This window comes from Galeopterus variegatus, unplaced genomic scaffold (assembly GCF_000696425.1).
Source record: "Galeopterus variegatus unplaced genomic scaffold, G_variegatus-3.0.2 Scaffold935, whole genome shotgun sequence".
Classification (NCBI taxonomy): Eukaryota; Metazoa; Chordata; class Mammalia; order Dermoptera; family Cynocephalidae; genus Galeopterus; species Galeopterus variegatus.
In genome coordinates, this window is record NW_007727046.1 from 143,409 (window position 1) to 164,195 (window position 20,787).

Sequence of the window (20,787 nt, forward strand, 5' to 3'; positions counted from 1 at the left end):
TACTGTCTGATTTTAAAGCTTAAATGCATTACTTCATATTCTTCTCAAGCTAGACTAGTTAGTTTACTCTAGTTTTAGTTAACATGATGATCCTTTTTCTTCCTTAAAAAAGGGAAAAAAAAGTGGGTACGGGGTATTACTCCTAGTTTTTCTACATTCTATTTACTTCTGAATTTTTTTGATTTTTAAAAATATCATTACCAATGGATTTGTAACTTCCCTGCAACGCTTAGTCTTGTGAGGTTTTAAATGTAGCAGCCAAATATTCAGAAAAATCAAAAATGAGAAATATACATGTGGAACACAGAATTCTCTTTATTTTACAAAATGTACTTTGCCTCTGCAATATTGTCTTGTCTTGTTTCAATCCATAACAACTCAAACATAATTGGCAGCAAAGGAAAAAGGTATCCAATCATATATAGATATATTTTGATTTGAAAAATACAGTATTTCAGAGTTGTATGTTTGATTCTCTGCTCTGGTCCTTTATTTGCCATAGTTTGTTGAAATCACAGTGAGAACATCTTAATCATCACGTAAGTCCACAAACTTACTAGAAAAGGAAGGTGTTATATATTCCCAGATATTCTGCCTTATCATGACTTTCCTTAGAAATAACTAAGCCAAATTTCTTCATTTGTTCATTTATTCACTTGTTGCTGTATGTGCAAGAGGAATTCATAATATGATAATGCAGATTCTGTTCTGTCTTCTACCATGTTTTGAAGGAAGTTTGCTTTCATTGGACTCTCATCCCTTAGAAATAGAAGGCAAAAATATTTATATACATTAGATAACATGTAATAGTAAAATAAACAGTTGATTTTTCAAGAGGCTTTTGACTTACTCTGATAACTATAACATTTACCACACAAATAGCTCCTTCTATAGGCTTCCTCTGAAAATATTTGGTTGATTATGTAAACTTCATGTTGTTTAGAAGGAAAAGTTTGTAAGTTGGTTGGTTACTCAGTTGGTTAGAGCATGGTGCTGATAGAGGGAAAAGTTTATAGTGGAATTAAGAGAAATAGTTAATCCAGCAATTCCATTTCTGGGTATATATCCAAAGGAATTAAACTGAGTACAGTAGTCTTCCCTTATCTGCAATTTCAGTTACCCACAGTTAACCATAGTCTGAAAATTTAAAAGGAAAATTCCAGAAATAATTCATTCATAAGTCTTAAATTACACTCCATTCTGAGTAGCATGATGAAACCTTGCATCATCCTGCCTGGGATGTGAGCCATCCCTTTGTCCAGTGCGTCTATGCTGTGTAAGCTCCCTGCCAGTTAGTCACTTAGCAGCCCACCTTGTTATCAGATCAACGGTGCAGTATCACAGTGCTTGTGTTCAAGTAACCCTGATTTTACCTAATAATGGCCCCAACGCACAAGAGTAGTGATGCTGGCATATTGTTATAATTGTACTATTTTATTATTAGTTATCTATGTTACTCTCTTACTGTGCCTAATTTATTAGTTAGACTTCATCATAGGTATAGTCATATGCGGCATAACAACATTTCAGTCAACAATGGACCACATATACTGTGGTGGTTCCCTAAGACTACAGTGGCTGGTTAGTTCAGTTGGTTACAGCGTGGTGTTGTAACACCAGAGTCAAGGGTTCAGATCCCTGTACTGACCAGCCACCAAAAAATAAAAATAAAAAAAGATTATAATGGAGTCAAAACATTTCTATTGCCTAATGAAGTCACAGCCATTGTAATGTCCTATCACAACACGTTGCTCACATGTTTGTGGTGATTCTGATGTAAACAAACCTACTGCACAATATGTTGAGGAGGAGTCTAGCTTACCCACAGGGTGACCCTCCCAAAGGCAGCTCAGACCTTTAAGATAGAAAGCCAAGCATTTGACACAAGAGGTCTGATACCAAGTGAATTGTCACTGTCTACTTAAGAATTCTTGCATTTTAAAATGATTCCCACCCATCCCCACAGGAAAATCATAGCTAATAACAGTTAGCTAACACTCACTTAGTATTTGCTGAGTGCCACGCACGATTCTTACCTATAATTTCATTTTCATAACTTTGTGGGGGTAGTATTATTCTAATCCCCATTTAACAGAGACTTAGTATCACAGAGGGCCCATGCTCATGCAATTAGTGGCCAGTGTAGATAATAGGAAAATTCACTGATGTTTCCTTTCATAATATACTTTTGTATGACAAAATAGCCCAAATGACACATTTCTTAGAATGAAACCCCTTCATCAAGTGATGCACGACTGTATGTACAGGAGAAAACACAGTATATATAAGGTTCAGAACTACCTGCAGTTTCAGGTATCCCCTGGGGGTGTTGGAACATATCCCCCCCGGATAAGGGGGGAAACTACTGTATGTCAAAGAGATGTCTGCACTCATTGCAGCATTATTCACAATAGCCAAGATATGGAAACAATCCATCAATAGACAAATGGATTTTTAAAATGTGGTATATATACATGATAAAATAGTATTAGGCCTTTAAAAACCAGGAAATTCAATAATTTGTGACAATGTGGATGGATATAGAGGACATTACACTAAGTGAAATAAGCTAGGCACAGAGACAAATATTGCATGATCTCACTTGTACGTGGAATCTAAAAAAACTGAACTCATAGAAATAGAGGGTAGAATGGTGGTTGGGGGTATGTAAATGAGGAAAGGGGTATATTGGTCAAAGAGTACAGTTTCAGATAGGAAAAATAAGTTCTAGTGATCTCTTACACGGCATGGTGACTACAGTTAATAATAATGTAGTGTATATTTCAAAATAGCTAAGAATGAATTTTAAATGTTCTCACCACAAAAAAATAAGTATCTAAGGTGATGGATATGTTAATTAGCCTCACTTGATCATTCCACAATGTATACATATTGAAACATGACATTGTACCCATAAGTATATACAATTATTATTTGTAAGTTAAAAATAGAAGAAAACTAAGAAAAGAGCAACAGTTAAGCTTGTTTTTGGTTTTTTTTTGGCGTTTGGCCAGGACAGGGATCTAAACCCTTGACCTCGATTGTTACTACACCACACTCTAACCAACTGAGCTAACTGGCCAACCCTAGTTAAGCTTTTTATTAACAAGTTCATTAAAAGTTTAGTAATTCTAGGGCCGGCCTGTGCTCACTCGGGAGAATGTGGTGCTGATAACACCAATGCCACGGGTTCGGATCCCTGTATAGGGATGGCCGGTTGGCTCACTTGGGAGAGCATGGTGCTGACAACACCAAGTCAAGGGTTAAGATCCCCTTACCAGTCATCTTTTAAAAAAAAAAAGTTTAGTAATCCCAATAATTAAACATAAAGCATAATTTAGTACTATTTATTGAGAAGAATTATTTTTCATTTTTTTCCCTGTATTCTTATAAAAGGCTTGCTAAAGCATTAGGTCACATATATCTATGATTCAAAACAACTCATCACAAGGCCAAACAAATTGTTTCACTACTAGCAAATGGCAAATTCAACTTACCTTATTACATAAAGTATTGGGAAAAATGGTCTCTGCTCTCTAAGCCAAGAGATGAAAGCTATTGTTCTGGCAGATTCTGGTGTATCAAGTTCTGGAAGATCTGTCTGTTAAACAAAACCAACAATATCCAACTCACTCTAATAATACACCTTTCATATGGTCTACAGTACTTCTCAAATTTTAACATGTATGTGAATCACCTGCTGATCTTGTTGAACCACAGATATTGATTTGGGAGGTCTAATGAAGGGCCTGAGATTCTGCATTCCTAACAAACTCCCAGGTTATGCCAATGCTACTTGACTGGGGACCACAATTTTCTAGTAAGAAACCAGAACAGGAAAAGGCAAACTTCTTAAAGGACCTAGTAGTAAATACTTTAGGCTTACAGGTTATCTGGTCTTTGTTTCAACTATTCGATTCTGCTGTTGTTACACTAAAGTAGCCATAGGCAGTACATAAGTGAATGGGCATGGTTATGCTGCTGTAAAACCTTATTTACAAAAACAGGTGGCAGGTGCCCCTTGGGCATAGTTTGCTGAGCCCTGATCTAGAAGAATCTCCTAGCTCTTCTCTTTTTATTATGACATAGAGAATTAATTGATTCATTTAGGTGGTTATTACAAATAAGACAATGTCTTATTTCTTAATTACTTAAAATGTTTAGTCATCCAGTCCAGTAGTTTTGCTCAAAGTCTGAAAGCTAGGATAATCCTAGCTATAATCCTGACATACAAGGCACTTCAAAAATTTAATGGAGGGCTGGCCAGTTAGCTCAGTTGTTTAGAGCGTGGTATTGGTTAACACCAAGGTCCCGGGTTCTTTCCCTGTACCAGCTAGCTGGAAAAAAAAAAAAATTCATGTAAAGATTCATCTTTTTTTTAAAAAAAATCTTTTAATTCCATTTTTCCACAAACTTTTTGAAGTACCCTTGTACGTCTTTTAATAAATAAATACCCTAATGGCTTTTATGAGTGGAGTCGTAGAACCCATCAATATGAAAAAGTGATGAAATAAAACACATATTCCAAAGTCGGATACAAACTGATAGTAGGGACTGAAAAATATGACACTAAATAAGAGCATCTATTTATTATCATTAATTCTAACTTCATAATTCTAAACTCTCCAAATGCTATATAGTTTAACAAGTACTTTCTCATGGATTATTTCAATTACTCCTCCATAAGCAACAGCATTCTTATTTTACAAGTGAAGTTACTTAGTGACTTGTCTAAGATCACACAGCTAGTATAGACAGAGTCCATTACTACTTTATTCAGTAATCAGTATTAATTCAGCTGACACTAACCACCTGTCACTAGTTACACTAGTGTGGTAATTAGTTTAGTTCTTACTCCAAAGCAGCAGTTTAAAAGACCCTGCTACTTGGGAGAGTGTGGTGCTGACACCAGGGAAGGGTTCAAATCCCCATACTAGCCAGCCACCAAATAAATAAATAAATAAATAAAAATAAAAGACCCTGCCAAAGAACAAGAAATCATTTGCAAAGAACAAGAAATCATTTGCGAAAAACTCAAAAACAAAGAAGTCACAAAATTAATGCCATTTGGAACAAACTATTTTTTTTTGTCATTAACTAAATTCATTTCTTTCTCCCCAAAATAGTATACTGTCTTAGACACATAAGAACAGGTAAATTGATGATACAAAGTGACCTAAAGAATGCCATTAAGGGCCGGCCTGGTGGCGCACTCGGTAGAGTGCGGTACTTGGGAGCATGGCGGTGCTCCCGCTGAGGGTTCGGATCCCATATAGAGACCGGTCCGCTCATTGGTTGAGCACGGTGCGGGCGCAACACCAAGGGTTGCGATCCTGTTACCGGTCACGAAAAAAGACAAAAAGGAAAAAAAAAAAAAGAATGCCATTAAAGCATGAGTATTTTCATTTGAAACATATATAATCCATTCTCTTTTGATAAAATTTTTAGTAGTATTTTCTAATTTCTTTTTTTTTTTTTTTTGGTCCTTTTTGAGACCGGCTGCACCGTGCTCAGCCAGTGAGCGCTGTGAGCGCACCGGTCATCTCTATATAGAATCCGAACCCCCGGAGGGCGCGCTGCTGCACTCTCAGTGCTGCACTCTCCCGAGTGCGCCACGGGCTCGGCCCAGTATTTTCTAATTTCAAAATGGATATTCATGTTTTTGTCACCTTTGAAAAGCTCTTTAAGTGTATTGTAATCGCTATAATAAAAGAGTCTTACCATAGTCTGTGGAATTGATGCATAGTTTTGAACTCCTAGAACCTGGCTGAGAAAATTTTGTGCACAATTTTTTCCAACCCAAAGCGTCAGTACCTGGGGACAGAAATAAAATTATTTTGAGATGTAGCATCAACAGTCAATCTATTGATTAACCTTTTCTACTCCTATGTTTTAAAAGATCAAAAGGATAATTAGGTTTTCATTTTTTCCAGATGAAATTTACCAGAAAATTTTTAAAAATTTTAATTATAAAAAGGATAAGTATATTTAGTGAGATTGTACAGCCTTTAACTGAACTTTACCATTATGAGACATTTTATGCTCGGTACAAAACAAGAATGGTGTGGAGGGAGATGGTAGCTAATACAAATATATGTAGGTTAATGAGTACACAGTCTGTTCAGGAAGAGATAAAGAGAGATATTAAGGTGAATGAATGCAAATGCTGAAAAGGCTCAGTGGTATGCAGTGTGAAGGGTCGGGATGAGTCAAACTACTCACAGAGCCTGCATCCATGAGGAAAGCTCCATCTCTGCTCAGCTTTTCCACTGAAAGCTGAAGAATAGGGGGTTGAGGTATGGTTCTATCATTGATGTTGAGTGCTCCCTGAGGAATTGAACAAAAGATTAAAACTTTTAGATACAGGTAATATGCAGTCACAATTAAATAACAACAACAAAAATTAAATGAATACCTCCAAGAGTTTAGACCTTACTTAGGAAAATCACAATTATTCATATTTAAATATAAAGAAGATAAAAAAAATATGTATCACTTATCTAAATAGAGCCACTGTGAATCCCAGTAAAGCCAAATTAACTTCTGATCTTAATTATTTATTTTTTTTGTGGCTGGCTAGTATGGGGGTCCTAACCCTTGACCTTGGTGTTATAACACTGCTCTAACCAATTGAACTAATTAGCCAGCCCTGATCTTAACTATTGTTTTAAAATGGATGTAATAATGTAATAAATAGAATGCTGTATTCTAAACAGGTAAATGACATTGGTGAAATCCAAATAAGTTCTGGAATTTAGTTACTAATAAAGTACCAATGTTGGTTTCTTGATTTTTACAAATGTACCATAGTTATGTAAAATTTTAACATTAGGGAAAAACTGGGTGAATGGTATACGAAAACTTTCTGTACTATATTTGTAACTTATCTTGAAATCTAAAATAATTCCAAAATACAAAGTTTATTAGAGAGAGAGAGAAAAAAAAAACTAGTATCTCTCTTTCAAAATTTAATCAGAAATCTCCAAATTGGCTCTGATTGGACCTGATTGTTTGGCTTGGGTCATGGGCACATCCTAAAGGAGGGGGAAAAAAGCCTAACTGAAATGAGATTTTAATAGTTTTCTTTAATTTCAAATTTATTTAATAAAGCCAGAAATGGAAGTTTCTCATTTATAATTGACTAGAATGCTGTTATCTGGAAAAAAAAAAAGCACAAACACAAATCTTTCAACATTCATAACTATTCATTTTGACCAAAAATAAATTTAACTACTTAAACTAGGTACTTAATTAAATCTTACCCAAGGGAGGAAGTAAAACACAGACCTACCAAAGAGTACAGCCAAGGGATGTTTATGTTATGTGAATATAGATGGTTAAAATTGGAAACGGTGTATACATCTAAAAATAGTAAAATGCTCTAATGAATTTATTATGTCATTAAAATGTATGTTTTAAATGAATGCTTATATGCATGGAAATATGCTTAATTACAATAATAATAATGAAGATGATGATGCTAACAATGGTGGTGGTGATGATAATAGCTATTTACAGTTTATGTGGTGTGTCTATCATAGCCAGGCATTGTTCTAAGAGCTTTACATACAATAATGCATTTAATGTTCAAAACTACAAAAACATCAGGATTCAAACTGTATAACCACAATGAAGTAAAGCAAACAAAACTAAGCATGGAAAGTAAAGGAAAGAGGAATGTATACCTGTAGAAGTTATTTTTTGCTCTGTGCTTTCTGCATCCCTCCTTTCTGCATTCCCTATTGTTTGAGAGACCTGTTCATTTCATTTCAGTGAGGAGTCTTTGACTCTAAGGGCTATTAATCATATTACTTTAAGACCTCTGCCCTCGGGAAATGTGGGAAGCAGAAGAGTCACTATAACCTAAATAAAATCAATCAGAAATTCCCCTAGAGGTTTTCTAATGAGAACTAAGAGAGCTGTCTTTCTCAGATGGTAATGAAGAGAAGCTATCTGTTGCTCGGTGTTCCAGTCTTGCAGAGAAGGCTGATCACAAAGAATGTAACTCATGCAAAGAGCTTCTTTGAATCCTAGGTTCTAGTAGATTCTGAGTCGTGCTCTACCCATGCCTTTCCAATGGTTTTTTTTTTTGGTTGTTATTGGCAGCTGGCCAGTACAGGGGTCGAACCCTGGACCTTGGTGTTATCAGCACCATGCTCTAACCAACTGAGCTAACTGGTGAACCCCCTGTGGTTTGTTTTTGAGTGTCATTTCAGTCCCCTTTTCTGCCTAAATTTCCTTGCAGTCAAAAGGGTCCTGGATAAATATACCACCGATTTGTTAATAGTGCTTGTTTTTTTGTTTTTTTTTTTTTAAAGATGACCGGTAAGGGGATCTCAACCCTTGGCTTGGTGTTGTCAGCACCACGCTCAGTCAGTGAGCAAACCGGCCATCCCTATATAGGATCCGAACCCGCAGCCTTGGTGTTATCAGCACCGCACTCTACTGAGTGAGCCACGGGCCAGCCCAATAGTGCTTGTTTTTGATGAAAGTATTATAAGTGATTTTTCTTCTTATTTATGGTTCTCTCCATATTATAGACATACAATATATTACATTTATGTTAATTTCTTATATATGTGTATATATATATATATATATATATATATTTTTTTTTTTTCTTTTTTTTGGGTGGCTGGCCAGTATACGGATTCAAACCCTTGACCTTGGTATTATAACACCATGCTTTAACCAACTGAGCTGACTGGTCAACCTTGTTGTTATTTTTTAATGTGAGGAACAGGTAAATCGAGTTAATTGAACTTGCCAAAAAAAATTAATCTAGAGTTATTATTTTTGCAATACAAACTAATAATGTTATCAAAAGTTTTCCTTTGCTAAAAAGTCACCTCAAATTTTATAGGCATCTTCTCCTTTACATATGCAAGATAACTTCCAATATTTTTAACTTTGGGCTGGCCAGTTAGCTCATTTGGTTAGAGCGTGACCTTGTAACACCAAGGTGGAGGGTTTGGTTCCCCATACCAGCCAACCACCCCCCAACCCAAAAAACAAGAAAAAAAAATTAATTAAAAAAAATTTGGGGGCCCCCGTGGCACACTCAGGAGACTCTCCCGCCGCGGGTTCGGATCCTATATAGGAATGGCCGGTGCACTCACTGGCTGAGCGTGGTGCGGGCGACACCACACCAAGGGTTGCGATCCCCTTACCAGTCACGAAAAAGACAAAAAAAAAAAAAAAAAAATTTTTTTTAACTTTAAAAGATTTTTAACCAAAACATTAGTTCCAACATATACAAGGGTACTTCACAAAGCTCATGGAAAGATTCATATTATCTTTTTTTTTTCTTTTAAAGATGAGTGGTAAGGGGATCTTAATCCTTGACTTGGTGGTGTCAGCACCACGCTCTACCAAGTGAGTGAACTGGCCATCCCTATGTAGGGATCCAAACCCGTGGCCTTGGTGTTATCAGCACCATACTCTCCCAAGTGAGCCACAGGCTGGCCCCATATTATCTTTTAATTCTATTTTTCCATGAACTTTTTGAAGTACCCTCATATATCTTAATAACTTGATCACAATTATAGAAGGCTTATGATTTAACATTTTCATGCTTATGACGTTAACTCTGGTAAATTTCCTATCAAAGGCAAATAATGTTACAACTTAGATAAATCTTTTTTATTTAATTCAAGGACACTGTTATACTGAAAATTGGCATAAGATGTTCAGATGTAATTTCACTCTCAGGATACTCCTTTTGGATCAATTTGCTTAAATAAATATATAATAGATAGCTCTGGTGAATTTGATAATATCCTTAATTCTTAAATCTGCTCTAGAAGTTTGTTTAAGGAAACTTAAATAAAAGCACTATTTTTAGGAGTTTCCCTAAGCCTAAATTTCTTTACACAAACCTAGCAAGGAAGTAAAATATAAAGCTTTAAAAAACTAGCAAACCATTCCTCATTCCTGCACTGGACTGAATATGATTAGGCCTATAAACTTTCAAGTAAAAGACACTAAAAAAAAAAGAATCAATCTTACCTCATCTGAGAGATTGTCGACTCTGTACAAATTGGGATGAGTTGTGAGCATAAGGTAAACCAAGGGCTGATTTTTCACTTGACACATAGCAAAAATGCGTTCATCTAGCCGTGCATTTGTCCCAGTCTGGAATGATTTCTGTAAAAAAAGAAAAAAACCCATCCCCCCCAAAAAGGTATTTAAAAAATACATACAATATAGACCTTTGTAAATGTCATATGTTAAAGTATCTTCAGACAGAATTCACAAACTTACTGTTAATTATTCTTTACAAAACTATTTTAAGAAGTCATACACATCTATTAAATTGTGGCTGTAGCCCCATCTAAAAGGCTTGACAAGTTAATTAACTAACAATGGCAAAGTTATTTCATCTCCCTTGTGTCTATTTCCTAATTAGTAAAATATATCTAAACACTCTCCCATATAGAGACAGTGATGTAACAACCTAAGCAACACCATGGGAAGGATAAAGTTATATTGTGGATGACAAAATAAAGGCACATATGAAAGACCAAAAAGATATCCACTAAGTGTTCTATAAATGCTGCGTGATAATTAATGGTGGCTTTCATTGTTTCTCCTACAGTTAGAGAAATTAACAATCTAACAAAGCTTACAAATCAGCAATGAAAATAACACAAATGAGGTCGGCTACTTAGTAGAATACAGTTAATAAGTAATTGTGAGATTTAACCAGTATATTAGCTTTATGATAAGGTTTTAAGTATTCTAAATGACAAAAAGGAGTAAAAGAGAAACAGAGAGAACAGCAATGAAATGATGCATTAAAGCAAATACACTGACTACAAATAAAGGAAGATTAGAAAAGGCTCTTAAGATTTTTTAAAAGTTGGTATGTGGATAGTCATTAAGAGTGAGGAAAGAGTATTATGAGAAATGGAGAAAGGAGGGCCAGCCCGGTGGCGCACTTGGTAGAGTGCGGCGCTTGGGAGCGCAGCAGCGCTCCCACTGAGGGTTCGGATCCCATATAGAGACCAGTCCGCTCACTGGTTGAGCACGGTACGGGCTCGACACCGAGGGTTGCGATCCCGTTGCTGGTCCCCGGTACGGGCGCGACACCGAGGGTTGAGATCCCGTTACCGGTCACAAAAAAAGACAGGAAAAAAAAAAAAAAGAAATGGAGAAAGGAAAGTTCCATCTATTCATTTAAGAAGTATTTACTGAGTGTCTATTATATATGAGGAAATATTCTAGGTGCTGGGACAAAGTAGAGAATGAAAAAAGTTCCATGTCCTCTTGGAGCTTACTTCCTATTAGAGGACAAATAAATAAAAAATAAGCAAAATATGTGGTATGTCAGTGATAAATACTATGGAAAAAATACAGAAGAGAGCTAAATGGTGTCACAGGGTGGTGTGGGGTGAGAATGTTGCATACTAAACAGAGGAGACTAGGGAAGGCAAGCCTTAGAGAAAAGATGGCATTTGAGAAAAGACTTGATAGCATTTCATAAAAGAGCTCAGATTTTTAAATGTTAAAATCTAAATATTTATGTAATCTCTGTACTCTTCTATTCAGAAATGAAAATATATAATTTGAGTTAAAGAAACTCGAACTGTAAATTCAAAAACCATTCCTATTAGGTAGTAGCCGGTTGCTCTTCTCATTTGGAAGAGACAGATAGATCCTGGAGTTCAGAAAAATATAGAGATTAACAAGATCCAGAGCAATTCTTGATTAGTTCTGGAATCTGAGATTCTTCCTCAGGTGCTTTATTTATTTACTTATTTTGGTTACTGTTAGTAACAGGGATCGAACCCTGGACCTTGGCGTTATCAACACCATGCTCTAACCAACTGAGCTAACAGGCCAGCTCAGGTGCTTTATTAACAGGAGCTTTTAAATAAAATTTTATAAGGGAAAGTTACCCCAGGTCTATAAGCTTATGCATTAAATTTTGTCAGCACCACGCTCAGCCAGTGAGCGAACCGGCCATCCCTATGTGGGATCCGAACCCGGGGCCTTGGTGTTATTAGCACCGCACTCTACCGAGTGAGCCACGGGCCGGCCCTATCCTTACGCATTAAATTTTGGACACTGGATAAATAAGTCTACTCTACCAGCTCCGAATTTTCTTTCTTTTAAGGGAGGAAGGGGTAGGGGCAAAGATCAGGCAGGGGAGACATGCAGCTGTCAGAGAGATAACATTTGAGCTCAAAGACAAGGATACAGAAGTGCAGTCCAGGCCATGGAAATAGGTACACAGGTATGAGAAAGCATATCTAAAGAAGATTAAAAGTGTAATGTAGCTGAAATACTATAGGGAGCAGGAAAGAGTCAAAAAAAGTCACACTTGCTGGGTTTTTGTGTGTTTTTTTTGTTATGTTTTGTTTTGGCAGCTAGCTAGATTGAACCCTGGACCTTAGTGTTATCAGCACCATGCTCTAATGCTTTCTTTTCTTTTTTAAAATTTATTTATTCATTTTATTGGTGACAAATTATAGTTGTATATATTTATGGGTTACAAACTGATGCTATGATAAAGTATACAATGTGGAATGATTGAAACAAGCTAATTAACATATCTGTCACCTCAAATAAATATCATTTATTCCTCCTGTCTAACTGAAACACTGTATCCTTTGACCAACATCTCCCCATTCTCCTCATTCCCCAGCCTCTGGTAACCATCATTCTGTTCTCTGCTTACAAATGTTTGATTTTTTTAGCTTCCACATATTAGTGAGAACATGCAGTGCATGTGTGCCTTCTTGGGCCAGCAATAAAATATGCAATTCTTGTTTTGGAAAACTGATTATCATTTGAATTTTTGATAACATTACTGAGTATGTTACTTAGTGAGCATCTCTTTTGAACAAGGCACTTGCTTTAAATCAGTTATTTACAACTTTCTTTGGTTTTTAAATTCCTTCAAGGTTCAAATAATAGGTAAGGTTCCTGTCCTCAGTAAATTTAACCAGCATAAAGTTATCTATACAATGTTTAGGGGCTCACTGGATAAAAATTTTGGCTTTTGATGTTTTCACTCTCTGGTAGTTTCTGTTTTTGTTTTTCTTACCTGCTTAAGGAGAGCCAACACAAAAAGTGGAAAAAGCCGCAAAGAAAAAGGAACCATGAGTCCAGGCTGCTGGTTACTCAGGACTGAAGAACGGTAAGCTGAAAGAGAGTCGATGACGGCATTCACTAGAGCATCTCGAGCGTCACTCAGACTGGAAGTCACGGACCTGTCAACAGCTAATCGAGGTGAAGGTAGGGACAAAAGAGAAATAAGACAGAAGTTCAGCTATGCTACTATCAAGGATACAAGAGATAATTTTTAACAACTATACTAAGTATCTGTCAAATTTATTACATACACAATGAGCCAAAACATATAGCAGTTAAAAGCATGCTCTGGAGAATCAAGCCAACCTCTGTCAAAATGCTAATCTGCTATTTCCTAACTGTATTACAATTTGGCAAGTAACTTAACCTTCCTGAGCCTCAGTTTCCTTATCTATAGAATGGGAAAACTATACTATGTGGAATCTAAGATGCTATTGATTATAATCTAAGGTGCTATTAATTGTACATACTTTATATACCAATGAGAAAGAAAAAATGCTGCAATTGAACACACAATGCTTTTTTTTTTTTTCCCAAAGATGACCGGTAAGGGGATCTTAACCCTTGACTTGGTGTTGTAAGCACCACGTTCTCCCAAGTGAGCCAACCAGCCATCCCTATATAGGGATCCGAACCCGTGGCCTTGGAGTTATCAGCACCCCACTCTCCCAAGTGAGCCACGGGCGCTGCAATTGAACACACAATGCTTTTTTTTTTTTTCCCAAAGATGACCGGTAAGGGGATCTTAACCCTTGACTTGGTGTTGTAAGCACCACGTTCTCCCAAGTGAGCCAACCAGCCATCCCTATATAGGGATCCGAACCCGTGGCCTTGGAGTTATCAGCACCACACTCTCCCAAGTGAGCCACGGGCCGGCCCTAACAATGCTTTCTTATCACACAGTTTTTATTTTATGCTTATAGAAAGTGCTCTTAAACAGTTACTTAGACAAATTATTATCATCTATCATACCACTCTGTTTATATGCATTGCTGCATATTCAAGTAATTTTTTCAATACTAAAAACAGTGTAATTGTCTTGAAGATTTCTCAAAGTGTAACTAACTCAATCCATGTATCAAAAGTACATTCACTGAAGGGATATTATTAATGGCTATATGCAAAATTTGCACGTAGACAGGAAAGAATAAAGAATATTGTTACCTGGTCAACAGTAATGCTAAGACTTCAATAACTGAAGACATATCTAATTTTAAAGATGGTAAAATGTGAAAAAAATGCACCTATTGGGCTCAACCAAATATGGTAGCAGAATACTCACAAAATTGTTGTGAAGATTAAAAAAAAAAATCCACAAAAGCTGCCTGATAGTTCTTGCTATCAATAAACATAATGATAATAATGATCGTACTGTTACCAAAAAGTATTACTTAAACATAAAATAAAGGTAGTCACCCTCAAATTTCTTAGGTCACAATCTTCAGCTTTTAACAACATAAAAGACTGAGGTGGGGGTGAATTTTTCTTAACAGGCTCCATGAAAGAAAAATTTTCCCAATAAGAAGTTTGAGAAAATGGGTAACTACTCCTGCTATAGGCAGATTTGAGTTTGAAGCAAATGGACCCACTGAAAGTCTTCTCTGAAGGAGAAAGGCAGCAAGAATCAAAGTGATGTTAAGCTCTATATATTTGAAAAAGGGACAAAAAAATTAAGAAGGCAACTATATCTGAGATAGAAGTAAATAGGCAAAGATATCAGTAAGTTTTCTGCTAGTTCACATGATTTGGGCAAGGCTGTAAACATGTGTGGTAGCAAACTGGTTTTCAACCCCAAATTCCATGACTCCAAGTCTAATGATCTTTATGGTACACTGCTGTCTCTTGTAATCCATGCCACAGAGCTCATTACTAAGCACTAATGTCGGAGTGAGCAGAACTGAAGCCATATTAAGACCCAAAACAGCATAGAATATAGGCACATTTTTAAAAGACACAGTTCTGGCTGGCTGGTAGCTCAGTTGGTTGGAGTGTAGCCTTATAACACTACAGTCACAGGTTCGGATCCCTGTACTGGTGCAGCCATTAAAAATTAAAAAGACACAGTTTTTTTTCTTAGCATGCATTTCTGAGTTCCCTCTTTTCCTGTGGTTATTTGATATTTTAAACTTTGGCTATGTGGAAAGATCACATTATTAACATGAATGTAAAGTTGTTTTCCATCCAGTCTGAAGCTGCAAACTTGCAGACCCTGGGAAACCAAGGAAGACATCAATAAAGCTATGCTGATTCCATCCCTCTAGCAGGATCATGAGATAACAAACATGGGAGTAGAAACCAGACGGACTCTTGGCGAGACTTTGCACCTGGGACCTTGCGTGAAGCCCTCATGGCTCACATCTCCTACCCTCCTACTTTTCATTTCCCACCTTCCATTCCCTCAGGCCCCTCTTTAAATACCCCTGAGTAAATCTGAGTCTTTGAGATGGCTTCAGTCTGACCATTCTCCTTTAGGTTTACTGGAGAGATGGGTTAGCTTAACATCTCTTCTCAGGTTGCTGGTATTCCTGAATAAAAGCTGATTTCTATTTTCACCAACATTTAACTTTTGAGTGGTTTATTTTGAAAGGGGCCAGGCAGCCAGACCTATGTGCCCAGTAACAAATTTTGGGGAGCCTCAGCCAGGAGCTGAGTGGCCCTGGTAACACTAATATTAACCATTACATAAGATATGGTTATTTAAGTCCAAAGTAGACAAATATGCAGTGGTTGTTTAAGGCCAGTGAAGAAGAGAGGAAGAAGTGGGTAGTAACTGCTAATGGGCATGAGGTTCTCTTTTGGGGTGATAGAAATGTTCTAAAATTAGATCATGTGATGGATGTGCAATTCTATAAATATACTAAAAACAATGGAATTCTATAACTAAAATGGGTGATGTGGTTTGGTATGTAATTATATCTCAGTAAAGCTGTTTAAACAAACAAACAAAAAGACAAGAATACCCGCAGCAGATCTTTTCATTCAAACAGTTACTTACTAGGAACGCACAAAATCCAAAACACTGAATCACGTAAAGCTAATTATTTAAAGAAAAACAAAGCTATGTGGATTTGCCTAATGTTATTTGCAAAATATTTACAATGGGAGATAACAACTCTTACCCATATTGGCCAATAATCCTGAAATTGCTTGAACATCAGCTCCAAGAAAGACTTCATTCAGAGTTGAAACTACTGGCAAACACAAAGTATGGACACGAATTCTTCTTTCACCTTTGGGGAAAACACACATATGACAGTAAGGGACAGCTATATAAAAAAGAGTTTATGTTAGCGTCACTTAAAAAAAATTAGTTCTTTTTAGGACTGGCCAGTTAGCTCAGTTGGTTAGAACACAGCCTTGTAACACCAAGGTCAGGGGGTTGGATCCTGTCACTGGCTAGAAAAATCACTTCTTTTTAATTTAGAACCAAGTAGAATTATATAGTAAGCAGAAATAGTATCAAAACCTTAATGAGTGAAAACTAAAGATTTATTTAAAAATTTTTTTAATTATAAAATTCTTTTCATTTAATAGATAGCAGGGATTATATTCACATGATGATAATATGCGAGCTTTAAAAAATCTCTTTTCTGAACTTTTTCGTTAAGTTTACTTTTTTTGGTAGTAACAATTCTGAGTTAATACCTATGAGGGGTCTTTAGAAAGTTCATGGAAAATGAATATTATGAAAAAACTATGCGTGGATCTCGAAATTTTTTTGCACCAAAATAAACTCATACTAACTTGTTATAACATGTCTGAACTTGAGGCACTGAGAAGGATAAGACATCAGTTTGAAAAGAGCCCCAATCAGAGCAACATGAATTATGCTAAAATTGAAGCATGAACAAACATCAAATTTATGGTAAAGCTGGAGGGAAAAATGGTGAAATCATTGATGCTTTATAAAAAGTTTAGGGGGGCAGTGCACCAAAGAAATTAGCAGTTTACAAATAAATAACTCATTTTAAGAAGCAGCAAAATGATTTTGAAGATGAAGCCCACAGCCACAGACCATCCACATCAATTTGGGAAGAAAAATTAATCTTGTTCATGCCCTAATTGAAGAGGACCAACGATTAAGAGCAGAAACAACAGCCAACACCACATACATCTCAAATGGTTCGGCTTACACAATTCTGACTGAAAAATTACAGTTGAGCAAACTTTCTGCTCGATAGGTACAAAAACTCTTAGGCCCAGATCAGCTGCAGACAAGAACAGAGGTTTCAGTGGAAATTTTAAACAAGTGAGATCAAGATCCTGAAGCATTTCTTCTAAGAATTAGATGCTTTATAACATAGCTTTTTATATAATTATAATTTATATAATTATAATTTTATATTATATTTTTTATAATTTCATATTATAATTTATATAATTATAACATAGCTTTACCAGTACAATCCTAAAGACAAAGCAATCAAAGCCATGACTACCAAGAGGTGGAAATGGTCCAGTCAAAGCAAAAGCAGACTGGTCAAGAGAAAAGGTCATGGCAACAGTTTTTTGGGATGCTCAAAGCATTTTGCTTGTTGACTTTCTGGAGGATCAAAGAATAACATCTGTTTATTATGAGAGTGTTTGGAGAAAGTAAGCCAAAGCTTTAGCAGAAAAATGCCCAAGAAAGCTTTACTAGAGAGTCCTTGTCCACTAGGACAATGCTCCTGATCATTCCTCTCATCAAACAAGGGCAATTTTCCAGGAGTTTCAATGGGAAATCATTAGGCATCCACCTTACAGTCCCGATTTGGCTCCTTCTGACTTCTTTTTGTTTCCTAATCTTAAAAAATCTTTAAAGGGCAACTAGTTTTCTTCATAATAATGTAATGAAACCTGCATTCACATAGTTAAATTACTAGGAACCTCAGTTCTTTAGGGATGAACTAAAAGGCTGGTATCGCTTTCAAAAGTGTCTTGAACTTGACAGAGGTTATATTGAGAAATAAAGTTTATATTTTTTATTTTTATCTTTTAATTACATTTTTCCCTGAACCTTCTGAAGTTCCTTTGTATAAAACATCACTGCCCCAATATGTGTTCTACAGCCTGTTTTGACATTTGAAGTCCAGAGAAATCTTATAATTTTCTCCTTAATCACAGAAAAAAAAAATTTAAAAGGGCCGGGGCCGAGCCCGTGGTGCACTCGGGAGAGTGCGGTGCTGGGAGTGCAGCAATGCTCCCGCCGTGGGTTGGGATCCTATATGGGGATGGCCGGTCACCGCTCACTGGCTGAGCTCGGTGCGGCCGGTCTCAAAAAAGACAAAAAAAAAAAAAAAAAAAAAGTGGCTCACTCGGGAGAGTGTGGTGCTGATAACACCAAGGCCACGGGTTCAGATCCTATATAGGGATGGCTGGTTAGCTCACTGGCTGAGCGTGGTGCTGACAACACCATGCCAAGGGTAAAGATCCCCTTACTGGTCATCTTTTAAAAAAAATAAAATAAAATAAAAAGAAATGGAATAATAGTCACAATGTTTTTCTTCAGTAATTACCCACAATAATCAATAAATACAAGAAACAAAAGAAAACCTTTGAGAATCATCAAATAAGTTAGCCCTTTAAAAATTTCTAGTCAGCAAGACCCTGATACACCAAAGAAAAACAAGTTAAAAAACTAGAGAGGCTACTCACACCACAACCTGAGCAGACACATGGAAAACTAATGAAATGTATATATAAGGAGCTCATACAAACTACTTTTTTTTCTTTTTTTTTAAAAGATGACCGGTAAGGGGATCTTAACCCTTGACTTGGTGTTGTCAGCACCACACTCTCCAAAGTGAGCTAACCGGCCATCCCTATATAGGGATCCAAACCCGTGGCTTAGTGTTATCAGCACTGCACTCTCCCAATTGAGCCATGGGCTGGCCCCCAAACTACTTTTAAAGATATATCTTACTTACTACATTTAAAGATGTATTTTAAAATACATCTGCAAAAAAACAGGTAACATGATTTACGGAGCTTTGATTCTAGATAAAAACACGGATGATAACTAAACAAAAAAGGATATAATGTTTAGCTTATCATATTGGCAGTTAACTACACACGTACATTTACACACACACATACAATCAGCGGCTGAAATGAAATGGTCAACTTGATGGAAATGCTAATAGACAAAATCTTTCTGAAAAACAATATGGTAATAACAAGATTCTTCTAAACAGTTAAACTATCCCATTTCTAGGAATCCATCTTAGAGAAATTTTTGGAAATGACAAAGATTTGTGGACAAGGAAAGAAATTATAATCACATTTTTCTTAAAAGCAAAACATTAGAAACAACCTAACTTTCTAACCATAAGGAAATTAATAAATAAATTATGGTAGAATGTCTTACAACTTTCAAAACTCATGTTTTTGAAGAAAATATAAGACTATGAGGAAATGTTTACATAGTAGTGTGAAAAAGCAGATTACATAATTACATAGCATAATTGCAATTTTAAAAAAACACTGAGTATTAGATTTTATACCTTTTTTTGTATTTTAAAAATTTCAACAATATTTCATTTTCATTATATGAAAATTACTATTTTATATCATCCACTTTTAAAAAAAAGAATGTACTTGAACAATAAAACCAAAAACTATACAGGCATCTAATGTGATCCATGGAAGCCAAGAACAAAAGAGAAATTTATCCACCAAGAGTAAAATAACTGAAAAGATCTGAATACCAAAGAAGACATAAGAATATCAAATAAGTTTATGAAAAGATGTACAACATTAGTTATTAGGGAAACATGAAGTAAAACCACTACACACTTTAAAAAAAAAAAAGAAAAAGAAAAGGAAAATTAAAAAAAACCTCATGCCAAAAACCAAACTATAATAGCAGAATGCTGGTGAGGATGCCAAGCAGATAGAACTCTCATACACTGCTGATGAGATGCAAAATGGTATAGCCACTTGGGAGAACAGTCTGGCTGGTGGTTATAAAGTCAAACACCATACAACCTAGCAATCCCTCTCCTAGGTATTTATCCAAGTGAAATGAAAAAACCTGTACCTAAATATGTATAGTGGCTATATTTGAAAATGCCGAAAGTTGAAAACAATCCAAATGTTCCGCAACTGGGAAGTAAATAAACAAACTAGGTACAACAGAATACTACTCAGGAATAAAAAGCAACAAACTACTAATAGGTGCAACATATGATTGACTCTCACATCTACTACGCCATGTAAAAGAAACCAGATTCAAATGGCTACGCACTATATGATTCCATTTCTATGACATTCCCACAAGGGCAAAACTATAGTCAGAAAACAGATCATGGGGCCGGCCCGTGGCTCACTTGGGAGAGTACGGTGCTGATAACACCAAGGCCACAGGTTCGGATCCTATATAGGGATGGCCAATTAGCTCACTGGCTGAGCATGGTGCTAACACCAAGCCAAGGGTTAAGATCCCCTTACAAGTCATATTAAAAAAAAAAAAAAAAAAAAGAAAACAGATCAGTGGTTACCAGGGGCTGAAGAAAGGAGAGGTGTTGACCACAAAAGCAAGGGAAGATGTTTGGGGTAATGGAACTAATTGTGATCCCTTTACATCACCTTAGGATAAAGCAGAAATTATAAATTAATTAGGAACAAACAAATCACAGCCTTAAAAAGTGTTTCCTATCTTCCATTATAAGCTCCTTCAAAACTTATCTCAAATGTCACCTCTGTGAGGCC

At 36.2% G+C, this 20,787-nt stretch overlaps 1 protein-coding gene across 2 annotated transcripts in view; it reads right to left on the minus strand.

Moving 5' to 3' along the window:
- Positions 1–300: 300 nt before the first annotated feature.
- SEC24A (SEC24 family member A) overlaps positions 301–20,787 on the minus strand; it is a 72,624-nt gene continuing 52,137 nt past the window's right edge. For both annotated transcript variants that reach the window (XM_008573573.1, XM_008573572.1), the window contains 7 exons: positions 16,218–16,328; positions 13,052–13,227; positions 10,009–10,146; positions 6,223–6,327; positions 5,722–5,814; positions 3,498–3,601; positions 301–759 (listed from right to left, as the gene is read on the minus strand). In XM_008573573.1, the coding sequence (XP_008571795.1) occupies positions 645–759; positions 3,498–3,601; positions 5,722–5,814; positions 6,223–6,327; positions 10,009–10,146; positions 13,052–13,227; positions 16,218–16,328 (842 nt within the window). In that variant the 3' untranslated portion in view covers positions 301–644. The remainder of the gene's footprint in view (positions 760–3,497; positions 3,602–5,721; positions 5,815–6,222; positions 6,328–10,008; positions 10,147–13,051; positions 13,228–16,217; positions 16,329–20,787) is intronic.